The sequence below is a fragment of the Sarcophilus harrisii genome, chromosome 5, assembly GCF_902635505.1.
Source record: "Sarcophilus harrisii chromosome 5, mSarHar1.11, whole genome shotgun sequence".
NCBI classification, from domain to species: Eukaryota; Metazoa; Chordata; class Mammalia; order Dasyuromorphia; family Dasyuridae; genus Sarcophilus; species Sarcophilus harrisii.
In genome coordinates, this window is record NC_045430.1 from 106,410,584 (window position 1) to 106,431,426 (window position 20,843).

The following is a 20,843-nucleotide window of genomic DNA, read 5'->3' on the forward strand; positions in this document are numbered from 1 at the left end:
ATACTTCATAGAGCTGATTATTAAAATTTAAGTTCAAGATCTTATATTTGTTCATATTTTTAGATCTGGACCATAATTCTTGCCTGTATAGATTTTTTGAAATCTTAATTTTCTCAAAGGGAGGTAGGTGGCACAGTGGATAAAATATTGGGTCTTGGAGTCAGGAAGACTTGAATTCAAATTCATCCTTAAATACTAACTGTGTGACTCTGGGCAAGTCATCTTAACCTTAGTTTTGCCTTAATGTGCTAGAGAAGGAAATGGTAAATCCCTCCCATATGTTTGCCAAGAAAACCCCAATGGGGTCACAAAGAATCAGAAACACTGAAAAAACTGAACAACAACAATTTTGTCAAGTCATATAAGCATTATATCATTTACAAATTGGTGGAGCATGGAAAGTTAAATCTTTATCTAAATCATTGACAAAAATACTCAATAGGGCTAAAAAGCAAAAGAGACAGACAAAAAGAAAGCTGAAGAGCTTTGTGAGCAAATGAAAGAGGAAGAATTCCCAATAGAGGAACACCCAATCCATCCAATTTTCAGGGTGTTTATGAGCTAAGGAGGACAATCACTTCCCACCTCTAAAGATAGACACAGCATCAGTTTTTCTGTGTCTTCTCTGGAGGTGGTATAGCACAGGAAAAGAGGCCGAGCAGAGTGGGGGAAAAGGGGAGGCAAGCAAAAGTACATGTTACTTTCTCCTCAAGTCAACGTCGCCTCCACATAAAACCTAGCTAGAACTGAGGGGACTGGGAGCAACTTTTGACGTGAATGGAAAAATCAGGCTGAAGGTATCTTCAACATGAGAAGGAACACAGCTGGAGGAGAAAGAGAATGGCAACTCTAGGTTGAAGAAAGGAAAAATAGATGTGTACAAGACAGGAAAAAAATTAAACAATGGAGCAACAATCCATTCCATTCACCCACCTGAAATGGACTCCCTCTGGAATCTTGATGGTTTCTGTTTTCTTGCAAACTGGGGATTTTCTGAGATCTGAAGCTCCTGGTTACCCAAGGAGTAACCCTGAGAAGTATCCAGCTCCCTTCTGTCTCTCCCTAGCCTTTTGTCCCTTCGCCTCAAATTGACTTTCAAGTTCACTGGGGTGTGGAATCTGAGGGGCAGTGAGAAGCGGATTGGGGCATGGACCCTCACTGAGACCTTCGAGCTTATAGTAGCAAAGCACACGTGTAAGCTTAGGCCGATGCCCACCAAGATTGTGTGGACACACATCCCAGCAAAGAGCAAGACTGGCTTTACCTGGGACAAAATACATATGGAATATCTGCTAACCTGCATGACTGTCAAAAACAGCTGGGCTATAACCTGATTAAAGGAAGACTTCATGAGAAAATCCTTGAGTGATCTCAGCATGGCCCAGCAGATTTGTAAATGCAATATCATCAAGCTTGTTAACGCCTGGATCACCCAGGCAGTCCCTAGCAGGAACATGTAGATACAGCCAACATGGGTCATGTGGGCCACATGATAAATGCTCAAGCCCACAACTCTAGCTCCTGACCGTGCATATGCATATGGCAGATGAAGAAAGATATAGAAATACAATCTCCCTACCCACAGCCCCAGGTCCCAGAGTTTCATACACATTTCTAAAATCCAAAAATGGGGAAGCATAATGCTTGTGAATCCACTCGGACTCACAGAGACCCAACTATTTGCAAAGGAATTCATTAGGCCCAGAATTTAGTCCTGTAGGGACAGGAGACACAACATATATATTTCACCCCAAATAAATGGGCACACAGACCTATATATAAGTAATATACATTATATCCTAGTACACATCTATACCTTGAGAAGCAAATTCATAGAGACAGAGGTCTGGACAGACTACCCCTTCCCACAGCGCCTGCAAAAACTCACTCAGCAACACACTTCCAGATCAATGGATGCAGCAGAATATAGGAAATAATCCTCTGCAGTCTTGCCCTTGAACACACATGCTCAGTTCCACACCATGGGGGAACAGCCAGTCAAGCCAGGTAAGATTTGACCCATCCCACAACCCACAGACATGTCCTTCCTCCAGTTAGATTAGACTCTTCAGAGGTAGCTCCCCAGGGCAGTGATATCACCTCTCAGACAAGAGAGCAGATGGATAGATCAATATGTCCTAACTACGCTGTGATGTGGGGGAGGGACTAGGAGGGAAGAGTTACTCTTTTCTGGGGCCTCCAAGAAAACATCAGGATTATTCAAAAATGTTTAAATGTTCTGATGGACCAGGCCATCCTCAGCAACGAGATCAACCAAATCATTTCCAAAGGAGCAGTAATGAACTGAACCAGCTATGCCCAGAAAAAGAACTCTGGGAGATGACTAAAAACCATTACATTGAATTCCCAATCCCTTATATTTATGCCCACCTGCATTTTTTATTTCCTTCACAAGCTAATTGTACAATATTTCAGAGTCTGATTCTTTTTGTACAGCAAAATAACGGTTTGGTCATGTATACTTATTGTGTATCTAATTTATATTTTAATATATTTAAACATCTACTGGTCATCCTGCCATCTGGGGGAGGGGGTGGGGGGGTAAGAGGTGAAAAATTGGAACAAGAGGTTTGGCAATTGTTAACGCTGTAAAGTTACCCATGCATATAACCTGTAAATAAAAGGCTATTAAAAAAAAATGTTTAAATGTGGCTTTGTAAGATCCATGGGATTTTTCCTCCCCACCCATCCCAACCAGCAGCAATTTTATTCTCACAATGTGGTTTGGCTTGAGCCAACACCAATGTATTTGCTCTCTGACTACACATAGCCACTGGATGGTGACAGCCTAAGAATGTGTTTGATGTGTTCAAAATATAACTCATTATCATTCCACCCCCTTCTCCAAACCCTCTCCTCTTCCAAACTTCCCTTTGTTATCAAGGCTATCATTATCCTCCTAGTCTCCTAGGCTTGAAACCATAGTGTCTTCCTTTACTTCTCATTCATTCTCATCCCACATAACTAATCAGTTTGCCAAATCTTGTCTTTTTATAATTCCCTGACATCTCATATATATATCCCACTTTTCTCCCCTCAGAGCCGCCTCCATGTTTCAGGGTCTCATCACCTAGAGTACCACTTTAGACTTCTACTGCTCTCTCTGACTCATCCTCCATCCTTGATTCAATTACCAAGATCATATTATTAAAGCACAGATCTGACCATGTCACCCTTCCCCTTCAGTTCACTGGGACAGCTCCCATTTACCTCCAGGATCAAATATAAAATCCTCTTTTTGACATTGAAAACTCTTCACAATCTGGCACTTTCCTAATGTCCTGTCTTCTCACACTGTATGTCCCTCTGTGGCCTCTATGATATAATAACCACACTGTCCTTGCAGTTTCTCAATCAGGAGACTCCATCTGTGTTTTTTCTGGATCACTCACCTTTCTCATTCCTACCTTCAACTCACCCTGGCTTTCTTCAAGACTCAGTGGGAATATCACTTGCCATAGGCCCATCCTACTGTTGGGGCCTTCCCTGTGAGATAATCTTCCATTAATGCTTTCATTTATTTTTTAAATGTACAGTTTTTTCCATGTCATTTTTTACCTTAGAATGTCAACTCCTTGAGCACAGAGGTCATCTTTCTGCCTTTCTTTGTATTCCCAGCACCTAGCACAGTTCCTAGAACACTGTTATTGTTCAATCATTCAGTCAAATCCAACTCTACATAATCCCATAGACTTTTGTCCATGGGATTTTCTTGGCAAAGACACTGGAGTGATTTGCCATTTCCTTTTCCAGTGTGTCTCCATTTTACAGATAAGGAACTAAGACAAATAGGGTTTAGGTACTTGCTCAGGATCACAGAGCTACTGAGTGTCTGAGACCAGATTCAAACCCAGATTTTCCTGATTCCAAGTCCGGTGTTCTATCCACTGTACCACCTGACTGCCCAATCTGGAACACAGTAAATTCTTAATTAATGTTTGTTACCTGACCTACTAAAAGAAGGAAAATAATCATCAGAAGTAATCATGGACTGACCAGAAATACAAAAAATAAAATTTTTTAAAAGTTGATTTATTTGTAGATTCTCAGGATTTAATCATCATAAAAATAGATTTATATTACCTCTAATCACATGCAGGGGAATGTGGAGAGAGGTAGCCAGAAATATGCTGAGTAAAGGCAAGGATGATAACAAACTTTTAAAGTTGGCTATAGATAAGAGTTTTAAAATCCACAATTGCCCCCTCTGCCCATAATATGGAGTCTGAACTCCTAATTCAAAAACTTATTCAAAATTCCTAATCTTAATTCCCACCACTTTTCAACAGATGCCCTTAGCTTCAGTCAGAGAAGGGTCCTTCCTGTTCATTACCTTCCTCCTCACACACATTACACTTGTTCTGGCCTCTATGATACTGCTCCACTTAGACTGAACAATGAGCTTCCATTCACCACCTTTTCCTATCTGTCCAAATCCTGCTACACATCAAGGCCCAACTCAGATCCTATTCTCCTCCCCAACTACTCTAACATAAATCTGTGATGACCAAGTTAGCACCCTGGATGCCTTAGACTCAGCCGGAGTCAGGATAAGCAAAAGTCCTTGGTCTTTATTCTTGGTCTTTAGATGTAGGAGTGAAGGGGATGGACACAGGATCTCCATGACCTTCCTTCTCTTCGTCTACTGCCAAAGTGACTCTGGTTTGTCTTATTCCACCCCCAATCCCTCCTACAATTCTCTTTATACACCAAAAGATAGAGCCAGCACAGAATAGTGGGAAGGGCCATTTTCCAAGCATATGCTAATAGAGTATTGTCCAATCGGTAATTAGCCTCAAGTGCTCCATTGTTTGATTCTAGTACATCAACTCAGAGTTTCATCCCTTTACATAAATTGACTCTTCCCATTTCTGAAGTTCCTACAGTATTTAAAAGTGGCTACAAGTACAGGAATAAAACCAATTTTTACTTTTTAAAATATTCTATAATTCTTGACTCTTTATCATGAACTTATCTCAGTGAAGTTGTCATGACTCAAAGTTCTGAAACTCACTTTATGCAATTGCCATCAAAGTCCTTAACATGCAATTTTAGAATCAAGGAAGATGCAGAAGCCATCTAATTCAATTCATTATTCTGCTTCTAGTAAATTTTTATCCCTTGGGGTAGTTTGTTGTTATTGTTGTTTTTAAAAGATTCAAAAGTCATTTATATCTTAATCCAATGGGAAAGGTAGGTGATCAAGCTAATATTATTTTTGGATAAAAGACATATGAAAAAAAAAAAAGAGGGTAACTGTGTGTGCATGTGTGCAACTCATAAACTGATTCTAAAAGCAAATCCAAAGAGAAATTATTCCAATTATGTTTTGAGTAGTGGCAGATGTTTAATCATTTTTTTCAGTCATGTCTGATTCTTCAAGACCCTTTTTGGAGTTTTCTTAGAAAAGATGCTGGAGTGATTTGCCATTTCCTTTTTCAGATCATTTTACAGATGAAGAAATGAGGCAAACAAAGTTAGTTGACTTAAGCTAGTTAGTGAAGTTAGTGACTTCACACTGTCAGAAGTCAGATTTGAATTCAGGTCTTCCTAAATTCTGGTCCAGCAGTCTATCCACTGAGCCACATAGCTGCCCCTATCAGAACAGGCCATTTAATCTAACCTGTATTAGAGGATCTGAATTTGAATTCTAGCTCTACTATCTGTATGACTTTAGATAAGTCATTTCCCTTCTCTAAGAGGATTGGAATAGAATAATCTCTAAGGCTTTTTAAAAAAAAATTTATTATTTGATAAGTATATAGCCTCCCAGGTTTGAAGGACAACAATCATTCAGATATATAAGTTTTGGTTTGTTTTACAAGTCTTTCATATCATGAAATAGGGTAAAGAAGGAAGAAGGAAACATTTAATGTTCTCTCTGTCTCTCTCTAGATATATATAGATATAATATATAGAGAGAAAGATAGATAGATAATATATATAGATAGAAATAACAAATAAATTATATATATATATATATATATGTACTATATGCCAGATTTGCCAAACATGTTACAAATATTCTCATTCGAATTTTACAACTAGGGAGAGAGGTGCTAATAATATCCTCATTTTATAATTGAGGAAACTGAACCAGATGGGGTTAAATGACTTACTTAGAATCATACATCTAATAAGTGTCTGAGGCCAGATTTGAACTCTAGTCTTCCTGAGGCCCAGCACTCTATCCACTGTGTTACCTAAGCTGTCTAGGAGACATTCATCATGTCAAAATGCCATATGCTCAGCACTTGATCATTCTCTATTTCTTTTTCATGTGTCCGAGTTTTATCTTGAATGTGAACCTCTTAAAGACAGATTTGTTAAGGATGAAACCCCTAAGCTGAAAAATGTGTTGCTTGCATCCCAAACTGGACTCTGGATGTGTTTTTGGGAGTCAACAGATACCAATCCGTTTTCCACTAGGTTGAGAAATCATTTGTGCAGTTGGGACTCTTGTAGATAAGCAGACAGACCATTCTACCTAGCCAGCAGTTCCCAAGGGGAAAGAATGCTAATTTTGCTATTACTTGATCCTCTCCTTCAGGAAGGATTTTGTCCTTTTCCTACCTTTACTGCATCTTTCCCCCTTCCTTGCAATGTCCCTTTAGGTAGAGATTTATGTTTCCTCCTTCTCCCTTTGTTGTATTGTCATAAATATGCAAATTTCTGTATGCATTGTGAACTCTTCATTTCTCTTATAATAAACCTATTTTTTCCCATAAGTTGTGATTACCTATTGATAGATCAAACTTTATCTTATATCTCTCCCTAAGGAGCAGGTTCAGAGCACATATTAAGTGTTCAATAAATATGATTGATGGGAGATTTTTCCAGGTCAAGGATTGTCATAATCTGATGGAGGGGAAACAACAGCAGTAATAAAGAGCTCGAAATCCCAACCAGACCTCATTGTTCTAGTGATGAAGACAAGGGAAACTAATGACCCAGAAAGAGGAAGGGTTTGGCCCAAGGTTCCAAAGTAAAACAGACCCAGAAAGGATGAAAAATCTGGACATCCTCACCCCCCCCCCAACAATTCCATCACTTGTCACCCAGTATCCCCCTCTATTCATCCTATCCCACCCTTTCTTACTTACTGGAGTTTTGGTGAGCACTGGCTATGCTGTGTCCAGCCATCTCTGCAGGTGGTTGGTGCCCATGATGCAGAAATTGCTGGGAGCTTAGTACATGGCTGGGGTAGGCAGCCCGATTCATGCTGTGTAGTACATTTGCCTGGAGATAAGGAGTCAATGACCTTTGAGTGTCCTTCCTCAGACTTCCTACCACTCCCTAGCCCAAACCCCAGCTTATATTGTCTCAACTCCACCCAAAAAAGTGGTAGGACTGACAATGTTAGGACTCCCAACCCCACTAACAAAAGGGTTAGCCCATGCCATCCAACCCCACTAGGCTCTCCAGCTAAGAGCTAAGAGAGGGAGGGAAAGTCATCTTGTACCTCTACAATGAACTCATTGCTGGAATATCGGCCATTCATTTCAGAACAGGAAAGCCTGAATTTCCTTGCATAGAGGGCAGCCCCATGTTGTAACTTGTAGCGTGTTTGTCTAAGCACCTCCTCATACACTGTGATGCTTTCCACTCCTGGAGAGGTAGACAGGTGATTTGACATAATCCAGATGGAACTTACCAGTTTAGCAACCCAAAGGTGATTCTTTAGCTCATATGTATAATTCCTACCCACAAGGGAGGGAGGGAGGGAGGGAAGGAAGGAAGGGAAGGAGGGAGGGAAGGAGGGAAGGAAAGGAAGGAAGGAAAGGAAGGAAGGAAGGAAGGAAGGAAAGGAAGGGAGGAAGGAAGGAAGGAAAAGGAAGGAAGGAAGGAAGGAAGGAAGGAAGGAAGGAAGGAAGGAAGGAAGGAAGGAAAGGAAGGAAGGAAGGAAGGAAGGAAGGAAGGAAGGAAGGAAGGAAGGAAGGAAGGGAGGGAGGGAGGAAGGAAGGAAGGAAGGAAGGAAGGAAGGAAGGGAAGAAGGAGGGTAGGAAGGGAAGAAGGAGGGTAGGAAGGGAGGGAGGGAGGGAGGAAGGAAGGAAGGAAGGAAGGAAGGAAAGGAAGGAGAGGAAGGGCAGGAGTATAGAAGGAAGAAGGGAAGGACAGAGGGAGAGAGGAAGGAATGACCTCATTGTACAAAGAATTTATAAAAATACATTAGAGTTATGAAGCAAGAAATCCAAAGCAAGAAGCTCAAGATCTAGCTGTCCTGGAGGCCATTTAAAAACTGGGGGAGCCCTGCAGGTGGAGAGTTTTTATGAGACCTAATCACAAGCTTGAACCAGCTTGAGTAGCACACCTGTCCCCTTTTTTCCCAGCCTCTTCCTGCCTTCCTCTGAACCATTACCCTGCCCTATTTTGCTCCTCTTACTTTCTCTTGCCCTTCTGACTTTAGAATTTGTCACACCTCTCTTTTTAATGAGGCTGAAGTCCCTTACTGACTTACCCTGACTTTGGAGTACTGTTGCATGACTAGAGCAGCATGGAGCTGCCCCTGGGCTGGTGGAAATGAACACTTGGTGCTGGGCCTCCCTTAATGTTTTTGGAAATTTTATATTTCATTGTAATGCTTTTCTGCCTAGTTTCTACTGATTTGACTTTATAGAAAAACAGAAAGACCCAGGCAGTAGTATGTGCATGTGTAACGTCTGCACCTGGAAGGGCCATCAGGTTCCTGGCCAGCCATGAGCAGGCTCTGACTGCTCTTATTCCCAGCTTCCCCTTCTTTGGCACTGCCCATCTTGAATGAAAACATTTGTGGGATGGGAGAAGGAGATGAGTCACAGCTGCCTTGAGGCTCCAATGACCTTAAGCACAGTCCTAAAGGCCTTATGAAGCAGTGTTTTCCACTGTCCCAGGAGAAGCTGGGCTGCCTCTCCTAGTCCCCATCCAACGTCGCTCGCTAGTGGAGGGCAAAGAGTATCAGTTGTATAAGAGGAGGAATGATCCAAATGGTGACCTCTCTGAACTCCTTAGGAGGGGAATCATCCCTCCTAAAACTTTTTCTCCACCTTATTTCTCTCATTTTCCTTATGATGTGAGTTATATTCTGAAACTTCCTGAATGAGGTCAGAGCCCCAGGACTCTCTTTCACTTTTAGGTAGTTTTGCTGCTTGGAGCCTTATAGTCTTTCCCTAACTCTGCTCAGTACAGACTACATATTCTTAATTTTGTATCAAGCTGACTGACACAAACTTTTTTTTTGTCAGTGGAACTTCATAAAATATGATGGGGATACATGATCTAAAGGGAGTAAAAAAAAGGAAAGAGAGAGGGAAGGAGGGAGAGAGGAAGGGAGAGAAAGAAGGGGAGAGAGAGAGGGAAAGAGAGGGAAAAAAAGAAAGAAAGAAGAAGAGAGAGAAAGAAAGAAAGGAAAAGAGAAAGAAAGGAAAAGAAAGAAAGAGAAAGAAAGGAAAAGAAGGAAAGTTAGAAAGGAGGGAGGAAAGAAATGAAGGAGGGAGGGAGGGAAGGGAAGAAACAAGTCTAAGTTACTAACAATGGATCTAGGATCTAGGATACAATGTTCTGTTTCCATTATTCTGCATCATACTATCTTTGCAGCTGTGAATGCTTTTTGCAAAACTCTATTTGTTATAGGTGTTATTGGGAAGTGACAGTGATGTTTAAAAAAACCTGAAGCATCAACAAAACACAAAAAGCAGTATGTTTTTGAGACAGATAAACTCTACTGAGTTGACAGAAATGATAGATTAATAATTCTTTGACCTCAAAGAAGAGAGAGAAGGACTGGAAGATGAAAGAAAAATAGCAAAAAATGAAAAAGAGGATAGTGAGATGAATTAATGAATAGGGAGACAGGCTGATATGCTGGTTGGTCCCTGGAGAAACAGGAATCTATCTTCAAAAGTCACAATGCTGTGCCTTTTTAAATTTTTGGGATTGAACTAATGACTCTATTGAAACAAGGAAAGCCCAATGAGGAAACTCTTGCAGATTGGCAACTGCTCTGCAATTTATAGTCTTTGAGAATTAACTAGGGCACGGAGAGATTTGAATCAATCAAAAAGCATTTTATTAAGTGTTTGCTAATACCAAGCACTATGTTAAGTGCTGGGGATACAAAGAAAGGCAAAATAAAACCTAAAACTATAATCTGTGTTTCTGTTAATCTGTAGGCAAGATTTGAACTCAGATATTTCTAATTCTAATTCTAGTTCTCTTACCACCATAATATCCTACTGCTCTGTATTTCTGCCTTTAATCTGAGACTACGGCTATAATTTTGGGTTATGCTATAACAGATCCTTTCAGTTTTATTAAAAAATCAAAGATAAATAGGTAGACTGATATAAATAGGTGGAATTTATTAGATAATGTAACTGATATGGACCAATGAACTGAGCAAAGGAATAATAAAATTTTGTAGCTGAAAAGGACCATGGTGACCCATTAGACCAACTTTTTTCTGAGTAAGAAGTCTACTTGGCCTCGTGATCAACAAGTATTCCCATCCAGTGTTCCCTTAGGATTCTCTAGTGAAGGAGGCCCCTCACTACAGCAGGACTCCTATATCTCTTAGCTCAGATACTATTCATTTTTTAATGCAATCTGCCCACACATTAGTTTTTTCTGGATGCCACAATACCCTCTTGACTTATGGCACTTGCAGTCCATTAAGATACTCAGATCTTTTTTATTTTTATTTTTTTCTGAGAAACTGCTATCTAGCCACACTCCCTACCTCACCCTCTGGTTGTATTTGTGATGCCGGGTTTTTTTTAAGGTACGACTTGAAATTGATTCCTATGATTTTCATCTGATTTGATTCAGTCCAATATTCAGAGCCAATATTTGGCTCAACCTAAAACCTGGTTGAGGTTTTTTTTTAGATGCTGACTTTTGCGTCAAGCATTATCTCTTCTAGCACTGTGTCACCTGCAAATGTGACCAGGGAGAGGGAAGATGAAAGGTGACTGATGAAATAACAGATTGTTTTGCTTTTGTGTTTGTGTCCTTGGGATCTGCATTTTGTCCTGAACTGAATCTATCCCCAGGCACAAGAGTTCCTGGTTATGATTCTAAGTAGAAATAATCCAGGGACGCCACTGACCAGAAATGGTGATGTAGGCAGAGGTATTGCTGATCTCCAGTCCTCGCTGCTGCAAGGATGCTGCATCTAATAACAGGCTTTCTCTCTCTGGGTCCAGGTCATCCCCAACCAGGGAAATTTCACAGCCATCCAGATTGTGCACAATCTCATCAGACATTCGAGTGTCTGTCACTGGAAAAAAGGAGAGTTCACAGATGAAGGAACTCCAGAAGCATGGATGCCTCTAAATACTATGGAGACAACTCTCCTTTCATGGCCTGATTTCTTCCTAAATCATTTCTTATGAAGATAATCACCACCTAATGTTTTCAGAATCTTTTCCAATCCATGGCACTCCCTTCAATCCTCTTCCCACCATTATTTCTGAGGGCCACTTGCTCATGCTAATTCCTCTTTTAAAATCAAACTACTTTCTTTTTATAATAAATTTGTTTTCCAAATTTACTTAAAGACCTTTCATTTTTATTTCTGACCTTGTCTCCATGGCAGCCTTACCTGTACCTTGCCAGCTCTCATCTTTTTTGGTCTCCACCTGGTGGGAGATGGAGCAAGTAATCTGGAGCTCAGGGAACAAAGGGACTCCCTCGGGCCCCTCAAAGTCCACAGCAGGGTGTGCTAAATGGGTCATACCACTCAGCAGGATCTGGGGGGCATCTGGCTGGAGGACCACAACATAGCCCTCCACATCAGGGATGGAGACACAGGACTCCTCACTGAAACACCTATGTCGAGAGGGATGGTAGGAGAGAATTAGCTATATTACAGTTCTTTTATATCTTCTTTCTAAACCCTGTCCCTTCTGGGGAAGACCTCTCACAAGGAGGAAGAGTTAGTAATTCCATCTACCCTTATCAGTGTAATAAAGCTAGGGAAAGAGACTTCCCTTCCTGGTATCATTCCAACTCTAGGAAGGTTCTAGCCTAGAATTTGTCACTTGCTTCACCACTCTAGCCTTCACAGGGGACCATGGCTGAATGTGCTTTCTTTCTATTTCTCTTCTATTTTCCTTATATTAACCTTACATAAGCCTAATAATGAAACCTAATAATTCTATCAAACACAAGTGAAAAACAAAATTGGCTTAACACTAACCTGAAAAAATAATATGCATACATGTTTAATAGATATTGGATTATCTGCTTTCTAGAGGACAGGGAAGGAGGGAGGAAGGCATCCAGTCAGCATGTTTGCTATTTAAAAGATTCAGATAAAAAGGTATATATCACCCCCTTATATTTTCTCAGAAAGTGTCTCATCTTCCTGGGTATAGTGAGTTTGTTCTGGTGAGGAGGGACTTCCTGTGTGCTAATAGAGGCCATTTTGCTTAGAGAACAATTATTGCTCGTGTTTCTAAACAGGTTTGATGTAACTGCTAAAGCCAATGGAGAAAGGGCAAAGTAGGGCAAGAAACAAAGCTTGGAGGGATGAATAGTCTGGTCTTGTCTTAGCTAGGAAGAAAGAATCTTCAGTTCCAGAGTCACTGTGACATTTAGGAGTGGGATTCTTAAGTTCTAAGATCCACATCATTATCCAAGGCAGCCTAAAAACAATGCAGTTTAGGAAACAGTCTAAGATAACAGATCGGAGCCATTTGAATGTTGTTTAGGATAGGATTTTACCAAGAAGGTGAATTGGCCATTTAACTGATCCCAGACTGAGACACTAATTTCCTCCTGAGTTTCCAAAGTCACTTATTTGATCTGTTGTCTATACAGCAGAGGGAAATTTGTCAATTAGCAAACTTAGGAAATATCTGGAAAATATAGGCTTGAAGATTACTTTGGCAACTGTGAAAAAGGTGGGTTGGAGAGCAGAGACTGGAGAAAGACCATTGAAAAGGCTGTTTAACAATAGTTCAGGGAAGAGATGATGAGGATCTGGCATAAGGTGATTATGTGAATGGAAAAGTTGGGATATATAGGGGAGATATTTCTGAGACAGAATCAACAGAAGTCATCACTACAGGGGTTGAAATTTAGAGGGCATTGGCAACAGTTGTACTTCTCCAATGTAGAAACAAGTACTCTTAGCAAGTAGTTAGAGAGGATAATTAATTAAAATAAGAAATTACCAGATGATGCACTCCATCCCTTGCCCTACTATCCCAAACTCCCTCATAGTAGCTTCTTCAGCAGTAGTCTTGTAGTACTGTAGGATCATATCCCTTCCCATCTTCATACTGCTTTCAATTGAATTGCCTATATGCCAAAATAGCTAGTTGTAGCTGACTGCACTTGGTGACTTGTTGGTTGTTTGAGAGAAGTTGATTGAGAGGATAGTGGTACCATTAATAGAAATATGGAAGTCAGGAAAATGGGCAGATTTAGGGAGCTGACCTGAGTTTTGAACATATTAAATTGGAAAAGACAGTGGGACAATGGGATAGAAGTAATAATAATTATCATTCATATAGAGTTTTTAGGTTTACAAATTTTTTTATATATGTTATCTCATTTAATTCTGTAAGGTGACTGCTTTTATTATATTCATTTTGTAGATTAAGAAATTGAGGCTGGGAAAAGTTAAATGACTTGCACATAATAAGTATTGGAGGCAGGATTTACACCTAGACTTTCCTGACTTTATTGTACCATCTGCTTGCCTACAAGTAGGTACCTGGAAAAATCATGACCAAAGATAAAGATTTGGATTATGTGATTGAGATAATCATGAAAGGCATGAGAGTAGAAGAGATAATGGAGGGAATCTCAGGAAAAATACATGTAATCAGTCAGGAATCCACAATTCTAGTGACCAAAACCTTTCCTCACTCCCCCCCAAGTAGGACAACCCTAGTGTTCCCACTTCTACCTATGATATGATGAAAATAACACTGAATTTGGAATCAAGAAATGTGGGTTCAAATCTTAATTCCATTATCAATTACTTTGTAGCCTTGATAATAAAGGTTACCCTCAAATGGCCTCAGTTTCTTCAATGTATAAAATGAAGGACTAGATGGACTAGATTCCAACTTTAAAAATATGATCCATGATCCCATGATTTACTTGTAAAGGAAGGTAAGTCAAGGATCAGACCCAGAAGAAAAAAATCCATCCAACAAAGAGAAGGTTGAAGCTACCTTTGACCAGTGTGCTGGTCAAGGCTTTCATAAAGAACTCTGAATCAGGACAGAAGATATGATTTTTCCATCCCAGAAGTTATGATTTTTCCATCCAAAAACAAATTCCAAAAACTCTTGAGGGAAGAAGATAGCTTTGTTTCCAGAGACTAATTAGGGTTTGTTTTTTTTTGTTTTGTTTTGTTTTTTATCTAGAGAATAAGAGACCTCATCTTGTCCTATCCCCGAACTAAACTGAATTGTCCCCAGTTTAACTTTAACTATACTTGCCCTTGGCCAAACCTTGGACATAACCTGATTCTCTAGCCTGGTTTCCAAAAGCCCCTCCTCCCACAGCTCTAACATGAAGAGCCCACTATAAATTAAAGCCCATCCTTATTCTCCCTAGGAGATGGGAAATAGTTAGGAATGTTTCCTCTCAGGTTGCTTTTGGAGAAACTAGGGCACAGCAGGGGAAAGGGATTTGACAACCAATGGGGGTGGGGGTGGGAGCACAGAAAGGCAAGGGGGAGGGGGAGTAAAAAGCCAGTCCTTTCCACTAGATGGCAGTACATCCTAAAAATAAGTGTTCAATCGGACTCGACCATAGAATAAAACGTCCAATGTGTGTTTGGCACTGTGATCTGATCTTTCCCTTGTTTCCTATTTAAAAAACCTCCCCAAAATCCCAAGGTCAAAATGTTTCACCTGTGGGCAAGCAGTCTCACAATACATTTTATATTGATATGGTGAGGCAGGATTTATTAGAATAAATGAGGAAAAAGGAAAAAAAAAAAACAGAGTGAAGTGCCTTGTGTTCAAGGTCACACTGAGAGTCAATAGTCTGGCAGGACCAGGAGCTAGGTCTCCTAACTGAGCTCATAGCTAACTGAAAGCACCCTCCCTAATTGTCCTTTTTTCTTTTCCTGCTTAGAGAAAGGAGCAAAGAAATAAATGGAGACAGAGAAGGGAAGAGTTTTCCCCAAAATGGCATTGCCATGCAAGCCACCGAGTCCTAGTGGTGTCTAGATTCTGCCCCTAGCTACATGGGTGACATTGGACAAGTCACTTAATCTCTTGGGACTGTTTCCTATCTGTAAAATGCAGACTTAGGGCATTTCTGGGGTCCTTTCTTAGTCTAAAATTCTATGATTCATCCCCACACTCACTTGACAGCAGTGGCAAGGCGCAGGGGCCGGACACCAGGTGTTGCAAAGCGCAGAGTGTTCATGTAAGCCACATGCTGCAGGGCATGATTGAAGGTCTCCACGTCATCTCCCTCCAGGGTGAGTAGCGACTGCGAGGGATTCACGTGGACCTGGGCCCCAGACACAGACATAGCCGTGAGCAGGACCAGGGGCAGGAAAAGGAGGGGCCAGATAGGACAGGGGGCAGGAAGACATGCTAGGCAGGTGAAGGAAGGCCTGTACCTTCATGCCTTTGCCCAGGCTCTCGAAGTCCCTATAGTCCAGCCCCTCCCGACATGCATAGAGGCATTCGATAACCTCACGGCTCTCCAAGCGGCCTGAGCGCACGCTGAAACCAGCCAGGTAGCCATGGAAGTAGTGATGAATCGGCAGAGGGTCTCCTAGGGCAGGAACATAGGAGCAGGAGCAGATGAGGGAGATAAAAAGAGAGAGGAAAGGGAGAAGTGGAGAGAAAGGAAGAGGAAGACAAAGGAAAAGGGCAAAATGGAGGAGAGAAAAGGACAAAAAGGGGACATGGGAGAGGGAAGGAAGAAGGAAAAGGGATCAGGAAAAAAGATGCAAAGATACAGAGGGACTACAACTAGAAGGGAAATAATAAATTACCAAAAGCCAAAGGAGAAGCAATAGGACCAAATGACAAGTCCAATGGAGCAAGAACAAGGAAATCAGACTGAGAAGGAGAGAAGAGGGAAGGGAAGGAGTCTAAAGGTCTGCCAAGACACAGTCCAGTTCCCAAGCCAGGCTGAGCACCTCCCTTCCTACACAGCTCAGCAAGACTACTCAGGATTGTGTTAGCTTCCAAAGATGCTCAGATTCACCACCAACTCTTCCTCCTCTACCTGGCACCTCTGCCCCAATCAATGTCAGGCTAATCAGAAGACCAGCTTACCTGCTTCTGTGGAGGTACACCACAGAGATCAATGAACCCTGCACTGCTATCTTTGTTTAGATCATGCTCCCCTAGAAAGGGATGGAGTAGTGCCTAAAGGGGCTAGAGAAGACATGGGGAAAGAAGTAGACATTGTTCCAGTTGCCCAGTGAAAACTTGCACATACCATACCTTGGTTCACATCTGTGCTGTTGTCTCCCCCTTTTTCCTTCTCTTTGCTTTTTTCCTCTGCAAGGAAGAGAGCCTGTGAGCTCAGGGTGGTAACAATAGATGAACCAAAAGAAATGAAGGAGAGGTCCTGTCCTTCTGTATCCAGAATCCTAGCCCCAACCACATCCTACTTAGGAATCTCTGGACAGCTTCCAAATTGAACCCCCCACCCACTACTCAACGCCAATGCCTCAGACCTCATTGTGACCTGATGAAATTTCAAATGTGATGCTCTGGAATCCACATCCTCAAGTAAGAAAAGTAAAAGGAGAAAAGCTTTATGATGGTTTCTGAAAGGTCCTTCTCCAAAGGAGATTCTCTTCTTCATTTACACTAATGATAGAGCAAGGACCAAGCAGGCAAAAATTATAGGAGGATTCAAGTGAGGTATTAGGAAGACTTTTCTAGCAGTCTGAGATGCTGATCAATTTCCATGGCTATAGAATCTCCTTCTCTGGAGTTCTTTAAATAAAGGAGATTTTTGTTTTTCTGAGCTCAGAGTTTGTTTGCTCAGATGTAAGGGGATGCATGAGATACCTTCTGTCAACCCAGCAAGTACAGACTACTGTTTCCCTATCTCTTTTCATTAAGCCTAATTCACTGATCCCCACTCCTGGTGATCCTCATCTTGGTTTTGTCCTTGAGTGGCTTCTGGATTGGGGTAAGGATACAGTAGGACTCACCAGTCCAGCAGGCTCCAATCATGAGGGCAGGCTCTTGGCGAGGTGGGTGGATGAGGCCGTTGTCATGGATGAGAGCAGGGTCAAAAGAAATTCCATCTACGTAGAGTGTGACTGTGGGGAATTCAAGGTTCAGGGCATAGTGGTGCCATTCATCATCACAGACCTGGAAGAGGTTAACAGAGCCAGAAAATGAATTAAGGCAGAACCATCCTCCCTAGTTAGTCTCTAAGGAAATCTCAATAGCAACAATCCCTGCCTTCTGGGTAAGGAGGGAGACCTTAATTCTCAGTGATCGCCCTTTAACATCAAGTTGGTATTAAATATATATATATATATATATATTTCTGGTACCCAGGTATCACAGTGCTTGAGTTTCTACCAGTAGAGATTTCTTCTTTTAAGTATTGTCCATTCCAAGTAAGTATGAGTTCTTATATCATAAAAGTACTGACCACTGGGGTGTCAAAGGGCAAGGAAGAAGGAGGAAGAAAATGGGGAAACCTTAAAGACAAACTATCTCTTTCATACTTTATAGTTCTGACTGCATCTGGAATCAAAAGGCAGAGAGACTGAAAGATGGAGAAGGGCAGAGGTGGCAATACAAAACCTTTGAGAGATTAAGAAAGGAGAAATAGCATTCCCTATTCTCAGCCAAAGGGGAGACATGAAAAAACTCTAATTTATCCAAGGACTGAGAATCTAATTTCTAGATTATCAAGGCTTTTTGCTTTCCTTCCAAAATCTGCCCATTTTTCACAGGTGACTATTTAGCCACTTGACCAACCTATACATAAGAACTATCAAAGGAGGGGGAAAAAATAGATTCAGCTGCTTCTTGTGGTCAGCTACAGATAGATTGGTTGAAAATGGCTCTTGGCTCTAATTAGCTTTTAAATATATCCACTGATTTTAAAATTATACATGGTCTTTGTCACTTATAGTCATAGACGATCAAAGGTCAGTTGTCTGAGAGCTATATATAGAAAGAATTAAGACTCATTTGAGGTTAATGGTAATCTACTCTCTACTACCTCTCAATACAGGAAGGCTTTCTGCAGGAGTCAGTCTATCTAAGAAGAAAACAAGAGAGAATGGTGACTGTATATAAACTTCTATAAGCAGAAGATGCAGCATTGGAAGAAATGGATGGGAAATAGGGGGTGAAGAGCATTTCTTTCACAAATTTTTCCTGCTCATCGAGTGTCTCCAGAAGTATGAATTTTCTATTGTGCCATCCTCACCTGCTCCAACTTCCAGAGGAACTTGACGGGACGGGCACTTTCCAACAAAGGCCAATAAAGGAAAGCAATTCGGCAGCCGTGAACTGTCAGCCAGTAGTGAGAGAAGCCATCCTCTGTGAGGTGAGGTGAGAGACAGATTTCAGACACCAAGACTCGAGACAAGAGTAAGTTAAGATAAAAGGAGAGAGTAGACATTTGAATCCTCTCCAGGTCAGTAACCAAACTAAAGGAAATATTTTGTCTGCCGGGTGGTGAAAGAGTAAAAAGGCAGATGTATATTTATTCCTAAAGACATTCCATTATAATAATGAAGGAAAGGGTAGAGTCAGCCCATACTGGAGGAGGAAACTAAGAGTGAAAAAAAAAAATTAAATTCTACTATCTGCTCATTCATTTACCCATTTAGCTTCTGTTGTTATTTAGTTGTTTTTTCAGTCATGTGTGACTCTTGCATTTGGGGTTTTCTTGACAGAAATTCTGGAGTGGTTTGGCATTTCCTTCTCTAGCTCATTTTATAGATGAGATAATTAAGTCAAACAGGGTTCAGGGACTTGCCAATAGTCACATAGCTAGTAAGTGTCTGAAGTTAGATGTGAATTCAAGAAAATGAATCTTCCTGATTCCATACCCAGCACTCTTATCCATCATGCTACTAATTCAGCTAACATTGATTAAATATCTTTATGTACAAAATATTGGGCTAAGAAGTGCTTTGGGAAGGATGGTACCTACCTATATGTTGATAAAGGTGAACATTTCAATGTATTGCACGATTATTTGTCTCTCTACCTACATTTATAGATAGAGATGGATTGTATATTTATTGAGTTAGAAAGGACTTGAAAAACCCTTCATTTTATGGATAAGAAAATCAAGGCCAGGGCAACTAGGTGGCACAGTGGATAGAGCACAAGCCCTGAACTCAGGAGGTCCTGAGTTCAAATCTGGCCTCAGATACTTAACACTTTCTAGCTGTGTAACCTTTAAGAAATAAAGAAAGAAAGAAAAAAAAGAAATAAGGAAGGAAGGAAGGAAGGAAGGAAAGAAGGAAGGAAGGAAGGAAGAAAGAAAGGAAGGAAGGAAAAAAAGAATATCAAGGCCCAGAGAGTTCAGTAACTTGTTGATTTCTCAGTCAACTTACTACAAAGCAAGATCTAGAACCTCTGCCTCTGGTTTGATGCTCACCATTCTGGACAGTGTTGCACACAATGGTTTCCTCCTCTTTCTTGCCCTTGCTAGGGGTCACTCCATGTTTCATCCAGAAGGACAAAGTGAAATGGTCACTGAGGCCATCTTGGGAGCCAGACCCAATCCCACCACCACTGCCCAAGGGAACTTGAACAGCCTGGGTACCATTGAACCAGTAGATGAGGCTACTGTCCTGGCTGTAGTGCACAGAGAGCCCTGCTGTCCAGTTAGCGTTGGGGCCAGGCATGGGGAGCAGATCCACCTCCCCTGTGGCAGCACCTGTAGGATCCCCACCCACCCCCAGAAAGATAATTATTAGAACCAAGTTGTGAACTGAGTTGACTTGAGATAATTCTGATATTAGAGAGTGGAACGAAGAAAAGCTTTAAGTAGCTTTTCCAGCCTGCCTTACTATAGTCATCATCCTGCTCTTTTAAGGCCATCTCCACCCAAAAGCTTCCCCAGCCTTCCCAGCTTCTGCAATCCCTGCTTGCCTTCAACACACTTCAGCCACTGGCGTGTTGTATTAGAATTGCCTCTATCAATATGTCCTTCTCTCCCATCTCAACTTTTTAAGAATAGGGAGTAAATCTAATCTTTCCTGTATCCCAAGCACCTAAAATCTATGAATGGATACTTAGCACGAACTTATTGACCCCTAATGGATGATTCAAGGAAGGATTTTTAGGAAGAAGGAAACAAGGTCAAGGGGTACTGAGGAAGAGCAAAAGAACATGACAGGGTTGGGGTGGGGAAGGGGGCACACCACAAAGTTTTCGAAGGGCCCTTTCTGAATAGTTGTCCCGATCACAGCCCTTGGCCACATGACTGGTCTGCAACTCAATAGTGGCCTGGATGTTCCACAGCGGCTCATCACAGGTTTCTAGACGGATGCCAGGAAATAAGGCCAGACTCCCAGCTCCGGGTGCATACTCAATTCTTTTGCTCCAGCCTATAGGGAATAGGGAGCAAAGGAAAGTAAGACATTTCACCCAAATTTGCCCTCCTATTTCCAATTTCCCACAGCCATGTCCTCATATGCCATGGACTGCACCTTAGTCCATGGTTGGCCTGCTCAGTCCATATATAATACTGCAAAATCCCAGGCTATTGCCATTTATGCTTTTTGTCCCTCTACTTGCGTGTCAGGCTTCCCCAATGTGAACATCATGAAAGCTCAGAGATGGGCAAAGTGAGCCAAATATTAAATTTACTTCATTCAAGTTAGGATGTAGGGCCAAAGGATTATGATAAGGTCT

The 20,843-nt window shown here is 41.3% G+C and overlaps 1 protein-coding gene across 2 annotated transcripts in view; it reads right to left on the reverse strand.

Annotated features, from left to right (window-relative positions):
* Positions 1 to 20,843, reverse strand: part of CLSTN3 (calsyntenin 3) — an 80,094-nt gene that overhangs the window by 3,434 nt on the left and 55,817 nt on the right. For both annotated transcript variants that reach the window (XM_031938243.1, XM_023504567.2), the window contains 11 exons: positions 20,351 to 20,536; positions 19,582 to 19,863; positions 18,397 to 18,509; positions 17,156 to 17,318; positions 16,434 to 16,490; positions 15,596 to 15,753; positions 15,335 to 15,483; positions 11,600 to 11,826; positions 11,105 to 11,275; positions 7,484 to 7,629; positions 7,125 to 7,260 (listed from right to left, as the gene is read on the reverse strand). In XM_031938243.1, coding sequence (XP_031794103.1) covers positions 7,125 to 7,260; positions 7,484 to 7,629; positions 11,105 to 11,275; positions 11,600 to 11,826; positions 15,335 to 15,483; positions 15,596 to 15,753; positions 16,434 to 16,490; positions 17,156 to 17,318; positions 18,397 to 18,509; positions 19,582 to 19,863; positions 20,351 to 20,536 — 1,788 coding nt within the window. The remainder of the gene's footprint in view (positions 1 to 7,124; positions 7,261 to 7,483; positions 7,630 to 11,104; positions 11,276 to 11,599; positions 11,827 to 15,334; positions 15,484 to 15,595; positions 15,754 to 16,433; positions 16,491 to 17,155; positions 17,319 to 18,396; positions 18,510 to 19,581; positions 19,864 to 20,350; positions 20,537 to 20,843) is intronic.